Source organism: Pantherophis guttatus, chromosome 4 (assembly GCF_059756535.1).
Source record: "Pantherophis guttatus breed Tessera chromosome 4, ASM5975653v1, whole genome shotgun sequence".
Taxonomy (NCBI): Eukaryota; Metazoa; Chordata; class Lepidosauria; order Squamata; family Colubridae; genus Pantherophis; species Pantherophis guttatus.
In genome coordinates this window covers 66,652,115-66,664,985 of record NC_142066.1, presented here as the reverse complement: position 1 = coordinate 66,664,985, position 12,871 = coordinate 66,652,115, and the positions used below count along the sequence as shown (strand labels likewise).

The window sequence follows — 12,871 nt, the reverse complement described above, 5'->3', positions numbered from 1 at the left end:
AGAATTTTAGAAGTAAACCTCTGTCTTAATGGTGGTGCCATTGAGAGAACTTTGGATTCCTAGACCATGGTCTACATTACCAAATGAAGGCCTTCTGGCAGGATATAAGGTACACCTCATAAGAATCAGGAAAAATGTGCTTGGAAATAACTGGCTTAGCTTATTTGAAACACTTTCAACTAAAACTGGAAAAGATGGAAAACCAATTTTTATTATCCTGTTCCAAGATATTGTAAGCAATGAGATAAAAAATATTGTGAAAGAAGAGGAACCCAAATATTAAAAAAGGAAATGTAGAAAACATACACAAGGTCAGTCAAAAGGATTCAGATTCCTATACACTAATGCTAAAAGTATGAGGAACAAGCAGGGGAAATTTGAAGTCCTAGTACATGACTGTAGTCATTACTGAGACTTGGTGGGATGCAACCCATGACTAGAACCTACTGTTAGAAGAATTTAAATTGTCCAAAAGAAGTAGACTTAACAAAACAGGAGGGTGAGTTGCATTATATATAAGAATTAACTAGACTTCTAGAAATGCAAAAAAACCAAGGATAAAAATCTTGAATTAAAATAAAAGGAAAAAGGAATGGCATTGTCCCTTTCACTGCTTCAGCTGCCATAAGAAACGGAGGGGGGAAACTAGTCAGGGGGCGAGGGGAGGGAAGAGCGCAGGAGGTGTCTTTCCAAGAAACGAAACTTATTCTCCAAAGGAGGCGTTAGACCAACCGTCACAAATTCCTGATGGATGACGTTGGCAGAGGCGACTCCACCTGACCTTTGGGAGACCTTTGGATTGGATGATGGATGATGAACACAGGGCGGGGGAATGCTATCTAGATGCTATTTCGCGCGTTTTGCTCACTTCCAGCTTTACCTGGGTTGCGATCATTTCATATTCAGTAAAAGTACTAATCTCTATAAAATATGGAGTTTGGGTCTTTCTTTCCTGGATTTTGAAGGAAGCATACCTGACATTAAGCTGGAAGTCACTCCAGTTATCCGGGGAAAAAAAAAAAACCCGAGAGACTGGAATTATGTCAGACCGAGGCAGTGATGAAGACCAGATGGGAGCAGCGAGTTCCGCAGCTGCTACCTTCCAAGCAGAGAGGGAAAGTGCAGAATGGTTGGAAAAACTCCGATTAGAGCCGGAGGAAGCCAGATGGTCGAAAGGAGTGGGGAGATTGCCAGACTGGGGGGAGACCCCCCGGGGAGTGACCAGCTCCAGACCCCTAAGAAAGAGGCAGTATGGATGCAGGAACAGAAGGAACGCCTCAGGATGGAACAAGCCTTGCAGCTTATTCGTGATGTGGAAGAGAGCAGGAAAAGCTGGGAGAGCCGTGAGTCTTTTGGGTTTCCTGAAGAGAAGGGAGGAGAAGACCCCAGGGGGGAGCCAGAAGAAATAGCCTGTGGGGAGAGGAAGAAACTGAGGAAAGAGCATCCCAGGCTTCTGCTGCTCAAGGGAGGAATGCAGCCGGCCAGGGACCCCCAGCCTTGCAGCCCACCCCCCCCACCCCCGCAGACGTAAAAAGCCAAAAATTCCCCCCCTACCCGGGAAATATGGGAATCCGAAAACCTTGGGGCTTTTCCTGACCCAAGTGTGGAACCACATGCAGGACTGGGGGGAAGACTATGTATCAGATGCCGCCCGAATGAGATGTGTCACGAACTCCCTAGAGGGATTAGCAGCTGAATGGATGGTGGTCCTCCACAATAACAACTCCCCCTTAGTGACAAATTACAACCAGTTAATGCGGGCCCTTAGAAGGCGGTTTGAAGACCACTTAGCTGAACGTAAGGCGAGACTCAGGATGAAGGGAATCCAGCAGGGCCGGAGACCTGTGGCAGAGTATATCCAAGAGTTTCGCGAGCTGGCACCCTATATGACGGGATGGTCAGAAATGGCTCTATTGGAGAGTTTTAAAGATGGGCTGAATGAAGAGATATATCGAGACTGCAGAAGTATGGGGGTCCCCGAAGACTTGCAGAGATGGTACATAGTAGCTGAGGACGTGGAGATCGAGTTGATCTGAAGCCAACTCCGAGGAGGGCGTACGGGGGATCAGTCATCATCCTTCCACCATAAGGGAGCACCCAAGATGATGTGGGGGAGAGCAGAATTCAAACCCAAAGCAAAGCCCTTCCACCTGCTTCAAATGTGGGAAGGAGGGACACCGAGCTGCTGAATGCTTCTCCAAACCGGTGCCAAAAGTTGCCGGCCCCGGCCCCAAGAAAGGTGACAAAATATCCGCCAAGACCGTGGCACCGCCCTGAAAGGAGAAGTCGTTGAGTTCGCTCCCCGAAACCAGGGTGAGTTGAGAACTCCGACCAACGATGACGACAGCGAGACGGACTCTGACTCCGGCACCGACGATCGGGTGAGTCATACGGAAGAACCCCTACTAATCCCCATAGAAGTAAGGGTCCCATCCACAGGGACCCATGCCAAAATGTTAGCTTTGTTGGACTCGGGGTGCACCAGATGCATAATTAGCCCCCAAGTGGTGGAGGAAATGGGACTAAGACTAAAAACGCTAAAAAGACCCATTGCGTTCTGTCAGTTAGATGGATCGATTGCAGGAGGGGGCCCAGCTATTTTTATGACCGAAGCCCTGGAATTGCAGTTGGGAGACCATGTAGAGAATCTCAGATTTATTGTGGCCCCTGGGATGGAGAGACCCCTTATACTTGGACTGTGCTGGCTTCGAAAATGGAACCCACGGGTAAATTGGAAGACGGGGGTCTTATGCATCCACATGACAAAACCGATCTCAGAGAAGGAAAATTTGCCCGTGAAGGATGAGATACTACCAGAAAGGGTGGAAGTAGCATTAGACTATATTGAAGGGCAGAAGAAAATTCCAAAAGAATATTGGGACCTCAGGGAAATTTTTAGCGAAAGGGCCTCAGACACGCTGCCTCCCCACCGGACTACCGACTGCACCATTGAAATACTCCCTGGGGTGAAGCTTCCCAAACCAAAAATCTACCCCATGACCCCTCGAGAATTAGGGGAATTGCGAAGTTTTATTGATAAGAATCTAGAACGGGGATTCATTGAACGAGCCAAACCCAAGGTGGCGGCGCCAGTGATGTTCCGTGAAAAGAAAGATGGCTCCTTTCGTTTGGTGGTCGACTATAGAAACATAAACGTTATTTGCGTGGAAAATGTTTACCCCCTCCCACTCATGAAGGACATGTTAGCCCATTTAGGGAAGGGAAAGATATTCACCAAACTTGATTTAAGAGAGGCGTACTACCGAGTGAGAATTAAAGAGGGGGATGAATGGAAAACAGCATTTAATTGCCCACTGGGATGTTTCCAGTTCAGAGTACTCCCTTTTGGGTTACAGGGAGCTCCTGCTGTATTCATGCAATTGATCAACGAAGTATTGCATGAGCACCTGTATAAGGGGGTGCTAGTCTACTTGGATGACATTCTTATCTACTCTGAGAACATGGCTGACCATGTCAAATTGGTGCAAACTGTCCTGAAAAAACTCAGAGCTGCGGAACTATATGCCAAACTTTCTAAATGTGAATTCCACCAAGACAAGATCGACTATCTTGGATATCGCATATCGCATGATGGGATAGAAATGGACCCTGAGAAGGTTCGTGCAGTATTGGAATGGGCCACACCACGCACTTGCAAACAGTTACAGAGTTTTCTAGGGTTTGCGAATTTTTATAGACAATTTATCCCCTCGTTTGCAAAAATTGCACTGCCAATTACTGACCTTCTAAAAACAAAAGGGGAAGTAAAGCCCAGACCCTCGAAACCACTGGAATGGACTATGGACTGTCAAGCCGCTTTCGAAAAATTGAAACGGTTGTTTGCGGCTGAACCAGTACTCAAACATCCAGACATGGAACAACCTTTTGTAGTACAAGCTGACGCCAGCGACGTAGCTGTGGGAGCAATACTCTTGCAAAAGAATGAAAAAGGGGAACTACAACCTTGTGCCTACACATCCCGTAAACTCTTGGAAACGGAAAGGAGATGGGCCATATGGGAGAAGGAAGCTTTTGCAGTGAGATGGGCCCTGTTAACCTGGAGACAATTATTAGAAGGAGCGAAACACCCTTTTGAAGTCTGGACTGATCACAAAAATTTAGAGGCATTAAAAACACCACGTAAATTGTCCCCAAAACAAGCTCGCTGGGCCCAACATTTCAATCGTTTCAATTTCACTCTACGTTACCTTCCTGGTGGAAAGAACTTCATGGCAGACGCACTTTCCAGACTGCCTCAGTACAACAGCATCAAAAAGGAGGTGGTTCAGCCTATTATCCCCTTGATTCAATTGGCAGTACCAGTAACTACCAGAGCACAGGCAAAAGTCAAACCAGAACTCACGGGACACTTACTTAAAAAATTGCGAGAAGCTCTGGAAACTGATGAGTGGTTTAAAACCCACTCAAATGAATGTACACTCCGTGACAGACTAGCTTGGATTGGGGCGAAATTGTATGTTCCGGCCAAGTTAAGAGCAACAGTATTGCAATATGCCCATGATTCCAAGGCAGTGGGACACTTTGCATTTGTCAAAATGCTACATTTGGTTAAGAGACAATTTTGGTGGCCTGCACTCAAGAAGGATATACAGGCATATGTCGCTAGTTGTCCAGTCTGCGCCTCAGCTAAAAGACCCCCAGGGAAGCCACCTGGATTACTTCAAAGTGTGGCTAGACCGAATGCCCCGTGGAAGGAAATATCTATGGATTTTATTGTAGACCTGCCAGAGAGTGAAGGGTGTACTGTCATTTGGGTGGTGACGGATTTGTTTTCCAAACAAGTACATTTCATCCCTTGCTCAAAGATCCCTTCAGCAAAAAACCCTTGCAAAACTGTTTATTCGTCAGATTTACCGACTACATGGAGCTCCAAAAAGAATAATCTCGGACAATCTTTGAAATTGATAGGCTCCGCCCCAGGACTAAGTTCCAGTCACCACCCCCAAACAAATGAGGCATGTGAAAGAACCAATGGAGTTTTAGAACAATACCTGAGATGTTATGTAAATTACCAACAAGACAATTGGGTAGACTTATTACCATTTGCAGAAGTGGCATATAATAATTCTATACACAGTAGTACTGGTTTCACTCCATTTAAGGCCAAGATTTCGTACCAATCCCCGAACTACCGCAAGATGATCCCCAAAACCCTTCTTTGATGGACTGGATTGAACAATTAAGGAGCACTTGGGCAGTAACTCGAAAAGCGTTAGATGAGGCACACCGAGCCCATAAGGCACAAGCCGATAAAAAAAGGTTCCCAACACATGTCTATAAAGTGGGTGATAAAGTCTTCCTCTCTACTAAGTACTTACAAACTACCCAAAAATCGAAAAAGCTTGGTCCCAAGTATGTGAGTCCATTTCGTGTAATTAGATTGATTAATCCAGTAACAGTGGAATTAGAGCTGCCAAAAATGCTGAGACGTGTACACCCTGTATTCCATGTTAGCTTGCTAAAACCTGAACACTCGTCTCCGCTAAGAGCTAACCCAAACTTCCCTCCGGTTCCCATATTCATAGAGGGGGAGCAACATTTTGAAGTTAAAGAAATCTTAGACTCTAGGAAACACCATGGTAAAGTGCAATATCTGGTGGCCTGGAAACATTTCCCTTTGTCTCAAGCTGAATGGGTAAATAAACGGGATGTCCGGGCTCCAAAGAAAATACAACAATTCTATACAAAATATAAACCTTAATTCTTGTATATATTTTGTTTCCTCTTTCTCTTTTCCTTCTATCTAGGACTAACGTCCCTTCTGCAGTGGGGCCAAATGTTAGCCTCCACTTTCACTGCTTCAGCTGCCATAAGAAACGGAGGGGGGGAACTAGTCAGGGGGGCGAGGGGAGGGAAGAGCGCAGGAGGTGTCTTTCCAAGAAACGAAACTTATTCTCCAAAGGAGGCATTAGACCAACGGTCACAAATTCCTGATGGATGACGTTGGCAGAGGCGATTCCACCTGACCTTTGGGAGACCTTTGGATTGGATGATGGATGATGAACACAGGGCGGGGGAATGCTATCTAGATGCTATTTCGCGCGTTTTGCTCACTTCCAGCTTTACCTGGGTTGCGATCATTTCATATTCAGTAAAAATACTAATCTCTATAAAATATGGAGTTTGGATCTTTCTTTCCTGGATTTTGAAGGAAGTATACCTGACAGGTATATGCTACAGGCAACTCAACCAAATGGAGGAAATAGATGAACTTTTTGCTAATCATTTAGCTAAGGTGTGCATGAGACCCACTACAGAAGTAATGGGGAAGTTTAACTATCCTGATATCAACTGGGAGACAAACTGTATCAAGTGGGAGATTAAGCAAGTTCCTGACAAATAACTTTATCATCCAAAAGGTAGAGGAGGAAACCAGGGGGGTCAGCTGTACTGGACTTCTTACAAATAGGGATGAAATGATAGAGGGGGATGAAGTTGCAGGAACTTTAGAGGAAAGTGACTATATCATACTGGAATTCAATATATGGGTATGTCTAATTTAATGACAAGAAGGACTAGTGGTGATATGATAGCAGTGTTCCAATAGTTGAGGGGCTGCCACAAAGAAGAGGGTACTATCTTATTCTCCAAAAACCTGAAGGCAGGACAAGAGACAATGGGTGGAAACTTATCAAAGAGAAATTCAACCTAGACTCAAGGAGAAACATCCTGACAGTGAGAACAATTAATCAATGGAATGGCTTGAATCCAGAAGTTGTGGGTGCTGTATCACTGGAGGTTTTTAAGAAGAGAAGGGACAGTGATTTGTCTGACATAGTATAGTGTCTCCTGCTTGAGCAGGGGGCTTGAACTAGAAGACCTCTAAAGTCTCTTCCAACTCTGTTATTTTTCTGAATAAACATCTTTCAGGAAGTTCAAAGCTTAGAAAAGAATCTTTACTAACTATATTAGGAAAAACCTGATAAAAATATTTGTGTGACTGCTTAGTTTTTTGAGCACAGATTCTCCATTTTAAATTGAGTCTAAAACACCATTTGGTGGAATCCACCATAGTCTAGCATGCTTTTCAAATATCTTGACAATATGCTACTTATTGTCCATTCCTTCGATTATTCAAAAAGGAAACTATGAGTGCAAACTTCAAAATTCAGTGACAGTGCAATTCAGTACCACTCTCAAAAATAATGTTCAGATGAGAGAAATCAAATAGAAACAGTAGGGAAATATTGTGAATCCTGTTAACTCTTATTGTCTTACATTAGTTCATTATGCAGAAACTGGACCAAGATTATTTACATTAAGTAAAATTAAATTATTATTATTATTATTATTATTATTATTATTATTATTATTATTATTATTATTATTTAAATGCACTTTACCAGATTCATCATGATCATGCTTCAAGTAAACAGGATCTATTTTAAAGGCACATGTTAAATCCAATCTCTTCTTCACCCTGCACAGATATTGAATATAGATGATCACTGCTTTATTTAAAAGTTTACCTATTTCTATAAAACCTAGAAATAGAGACATCAGTTTAAATCAATTCGAATTAATCAATGGAGAAGTATTAACTGGAGATTAAACTTTAATCTCTCATTAATTAATTAGGGTTGCATTAGATAATTTCTAGGATTCTTTCCAAGTCTACAATTCTATAAAATAAAAAAAAATTGACTACAAAGATTAATGAATTCATCAGTGTTTAAGTCATGTAAATGTACAATCTCCTTATCTGATAAATATTGAATTTAACAATATTATTATTATTATGTTAACAATATTTAGAGAGTAATGTCATGTGATAACACTCTTAATAATTTTTGTATTTCCTTCTTACCACATAGCAGAACAATCAAAGTTGACCAGGAGCCACTTATGAGGGTTGAAGTTGAATGAATCTGCATACTACAAAAAAGAAATCAGACCAACTATTATAGCATGACCTGAAATAGTTTCCAAAATGTCATTCTTTAAAATGTGATAAATACTGGCATGTTGAAAGACCTCTTTGAATTTTCAACTCAACCCATTTCAAAGGACGCTGATGTGGGGAAAATAGGTGAAGGAAGGATTATTAGGTATGTTCACCATCTTGAGTTATGCATAAAAATAATGAAAACTGTAGTAATGGTCTGCATTACCTACACAAAAGGTACATATATCACCTACATGGTCTGCACTATCTACATGAAGGACTTCTGGCAAGGGATAGGCTGCACCTCACAAGAACCAGGAAGAATGTATTGGGAAAATGACTGTCTCAATTTATTAGAAGGGCTTTAAACTAAAACTGAGGGGGGAAGGTTACCAATCCTTAGGATCTTTGGGATCTATTCCCAAGCATAAACCTCAAGGCAACCAATCAAATAATGAGGTAAGGAGTGACGGGAAGGAAGAAAAGCTCAGATACAAAGTAGGAGATATAGGAAGCATACTCAAGGTCAGCTTTAAAGGACTCAAAATGCCTATATGCAAATGCTCAAAGTTTGGGGAACAAATAAGATGAACATCAAGTACTAGTACCTGTGGGCAAGTATGATATATTTGCCATTACCAAAACTTAGTGGGATGAAACTCATGACTTAAATGTACTGATGGAAGGATACAAACTATTCAAAAGAAACAGACCTTACAAAAGAGGAGGCAGAGTTCCATTATATGTAAAAAAAAAAAAAATACTATTGGTGTATACCTACAGAAATGCAGAAAAACAAGAATCAAAGCCTCCTAGAATACATATGGGTCTATATAAAAGAAAAAAAGAATGACATTGCCATACATTTATACTACAGGTCACCCAACCAAGCAGAAGAAATACAATAGATAAACATTTTGCTAACCAGTTAACAAATGTATGGCTGAAACACACCACAGTAGCAATGGGGGACTTTACCCTGACATCAACTGGGACAAAAACATTGCATCAAGTGGGAGTTTGAAGAGGCTCCTGACCAACCTAGCTGACATTTTGTCATCCAAAAGGTAGAGAAAAGTATTAGAGGACCAGATATACTGGACTTAATTCTTACTAACAGAGAAAAAGTGATTGGGGGGATGGAAGGGGGGTTGCCGGAACTTTGGGAGAGAATGACCATGTCATATTGGAATTTAATATAATGCAAACACAAACAGTAGACCATAATAAAACCAGTGTCTTAGACTTTAAAAGATCTGAGTTTAACAGACTTAGAGCTTGAGAAGGATTCCATGGATGAAAATTTTAAAAGAGAAAACAGTTCAAGAAGCTTGGGAAATTTCTGAAAAATTTTATTATAAAAGCCCAGTCCAGCTTAAACCACAGAAAATGAAAAATAAGAAATCCAAGAAGGAACCTGCATTGTTACCCAAAGAATTCTGTGACAAACTGAAAGATAAAAAGGATAAGTATAAAAAAAGAAAGAAGGCACATAACTAAGGCAGTATACCAACAAGTAGCTCAAATATGCAAAGATTAAGTCAGAAAAGCTACAGCTCAGAATTTATTTATTTATTTATATTTAAATTTATATACCGCCCTTCTCCCGAAGGACTCAGGGCGGTGAACAGCCAAAGGTAAACACACAGAATACAAAAATTAAGAATAGTTTAAAAAACATATTAAACAATTTTGGCCCCACAATTAAAATACCCCTTTTAAAATTAAAATTAAGCAATTGGAGAAGTTAGGACAGCCCGGCTTGTTGAAATAAAAAGTCTTGAGGGCCCGGCGGAAAGTACATGAATCCGGAATCCTCTGTATCTCTGGGGGGAGCTCGTTCCAGAGGGCAGGTGCTCCCACAGAGAAAGCTCTCCCCCTGGGGGCTGCCAGTCGACATTGTTTGACGGAGGCACGCTGAGGAACCTCTCTCTGTGGGAGCGTACTGGCCGGTGGGAGGCTCTCGGTGCAGAAGGCGGTCTCGTAGGTATCCAGGTCCTAAGCCATGGAGCACTCTAAAGGTGGTAACCAACACCTTGAATCGCACCCAGTGGACCACCGGAAGCCAGTGCAGCTTGCGCAGGAGAGGTGTTACATGGGAACGCCATGACGATCCCACAACCACCCGCGTGGCCGCATTCTGGACCAGTTGGAGCTTCTTGGTGCTCTTCAAGGGGAGCCCCATGTAGAGAGCATTACAGTAGTCCAGGTGGGAAGTGATGAGGGTATGAGTAACTGTGCGCAAGGAGTCCCGATCCAGAAAGGGACGCAACTGGCAAATCAGGAGAACCTGATAGAAAGCCCCCCTGGCCAGGGCCATCACATGTTCTTCTAAGGACAGCCGTGCATCCAGGAAGACGCCCAAATTGCGGGCCCTCTCCGTGGGGGCCAATGACTCGCCCCCAATAGTCAGAGATGGCACCAGCTGACTATATCAGAATGCCGGGAGCCACAGCCACTCGGTCTTGGAAGGGTTGAGCTTGAGCCTGTTTCTCCCCATCCAGATCCGCACGGCCTCCAAACACCGGGACATCACGTCAAGGGCATCATTGGGGTGTTCGGGGTGGAAATGTACAGCTGAGTGTCATCAGCGTACTGATGGAACTTCACCCCAAAACCACAGATTATCTCACCCAGTGGCTTCACATAAATGTTGAACAGAAGGGGCGAGAGGACCGACCCTTGCGGCACCCTACACACAAGGTGCCTCGAGGTCGACCTCTGGCCCCCTGTCAACACAAACTGCAACAAGTCAGAGAGAAAAGAGAAGAACCACCACAACATGGTGCCCCCACCCCAACCTCTCCAACTGGCACAGCATGATACCATGGTCGATGGTATCAAAAGCTGCTGAGAGATCTAATAGGACCAGGACCGAGGAACAACACCTGTCCCGAGCCCTCCAGAGATCATCAACCAATGCGACCAATGCCATTTCTGTGCTATACCTAGGTCTGAAACCCGACTGGAGCGGATCAAGATAGACCGCTTCATCCAGGTACTGGGGGAACTGTCACACCACCACTCTCTCAACAACCTTTGCCACAAAGCAGAGGTTGGAGACTGGACAATAATTTGCTAAAACAGCCGGATCCAGGGAGAATGAAGTAAGACTTGTAACAAATGTCAAAAATAATTTTTTTTAAAGTTTCTTTCAACATATAAAAAACAAAAAAAATTCAAGGAAACAATTGATCCACTAAGCAGAGAAGAGAGCAAGGAAGTATTGGGCAGTAGAGAGAAAGCAGAGCTACTTTCAGTCTTTGCATCTGTCTTCATGCAAAAAGATAATACAGCCTAACCTACAAAAACATAATCATAAAAGCAGACTAGGAATACAAACTAAAATAAGAAAGAAAATGATAAGAGAACACCTGTCTGCTCTAGATGAGTTCAAATCACTGGAATCTAATGGATTACATCCCAAAATTCTAAAGGAGCTATTGAACCATATCCTTCTTAGATCTGGAATACCAGGGAACTACCAGAGAACTGGAAAGGGGTTATGTGGTTCTCATTTTCCAAAAAGGAGGAAAAAAAAACAGACCCAGGAAACTACAGACCAGTCTGGCATCAATACCTGGAAGATCCTGGAAAACATATAAAGCAACAGATCTGCATACACCTAGAAGCAAGCAAAGTTATAACCCGAATCCAACATAGGTTTGTCAAAAACAGATCATGCCAAACAAATCTTATTCCATTCTTTGACAAAGTGGACATAACTAGTGGACCAGAGAAATGCAGTGGACATAATATACTTGGATTTCATTAAGGCATTTGACAAAGTAGACTACAGGCTACTTCTTGGTAAGCTAAAAAAACCTGGGATAAACAGCATCACAACCAGATGGATTTGTAATTGGCCAACAAACCACACTGAATGTGAATTCCTTAATGGAACTACATCTACATGGAAGGAAGTTGTCAAGACTGACTCAAACTTTCATCTATATTCAGTTTTGCTCACAGCCTGACCGCTTAGAGAGGGCTATAAAGCACTGTAAAGTGGTATATAAGTCTAAGTGCTATTGCTATTGACAAAGAATGTGGGGGGGATTGGAATGCAAGGGTGGGAGAAATGGCCCCCAAGCATCATTGGTTCCCATGAGACATTGCTACCCCTCTCAAGCACAGCCAGAACAGATGCCACAGCGTGATCTTCTGGTTCCCCCAAAAAAATGAATAGAAGTGATTAGTGGATGTAGGATACCCCAAGGTTCTGTTGTATACCCAGTACTCTTCAACATCTTCATAAATGATTTAGATGAGGGAATAGAAGGGGAACTCATCAAATTTGCAGGTGACACTAAACTGGAAAGAATAGCCAACACCCCAGGAGATAGGCTTAAGATCCACATGGATCTTGACCGATTTGAACATAGGGCCCCATCTAACAAAATGAAATTCAGTGGTGAGAAAAGTAAGGTTTTGCACTTAGGCAAGAAAAACCAAATGTAAAGGTTCAGATTAGGTGAAAGCTGGCTCAGTAGCAGTAACTGTGAGAGGGATCTTGGAGTCTCAGTGGACGATCACTTAAATATGAGCCAGCAGTGTGTGGCAGCAGCCAAAAAAGCCAAATGCAATCCTAGGCTGCATTAACATAAGGATAGAATCAAGATGATGTGAAGTACTAGTACTGCTTTATAAAGCCTTAGTAAGAGCACATATAGAATACTGCACTCAGTTTTGGTCACCATATTATAAAAAACATGTTGAAACTCTGGAAAGAATGCAGAAAAGACCAACAAAGATGATTATGGGGCTGGAGGCTTATACATATAAACAATGGTTACAGGAATTGGGTATGTGTAATCTAGAGAAAAGAAGGACTAGGGAGTGCCATGATAGCAGTATTCCAGTATTTGAGAGCCTGCCACAAAGAAAAGGGGAGTCAATTTATTATCCAAAGCTCTAGAAGGCAATACAAGAAACAAGGGTTGGAAACCAGTCAAGGAGACAAGC

General features: G+C 42.7%; 1 protein-coding gene across 1 annotated transcript in view; it reads right to left on the bottom strand.

Moving 5' to 3' along the window:
* Nucleotides 1-12,871, bottom strand: part of DDC (dopa decarboxylase) — a 71,267-nt gene that overhangs the window by 24,412 nt on the left and 33,984 nt on the right. The window contains exons 8-9 of the mRNA XM_034416413.2: nucleotides 7,829-7,896; nucleotides 7,365-7,441 (exon numbers count right to left, since the gene is read on the bottom strand). Of these exons, the coding sequence (XP_034272304.1) occupies nucleotides 7,365-7,441; nucleotides 7,829-7,896 (145 nt within the window). The remainder of the gene's footprint in view (nucleotides 1-7,364; nucleotides 7,442-7,828; nucleotides 7,897-12,871) is intronic.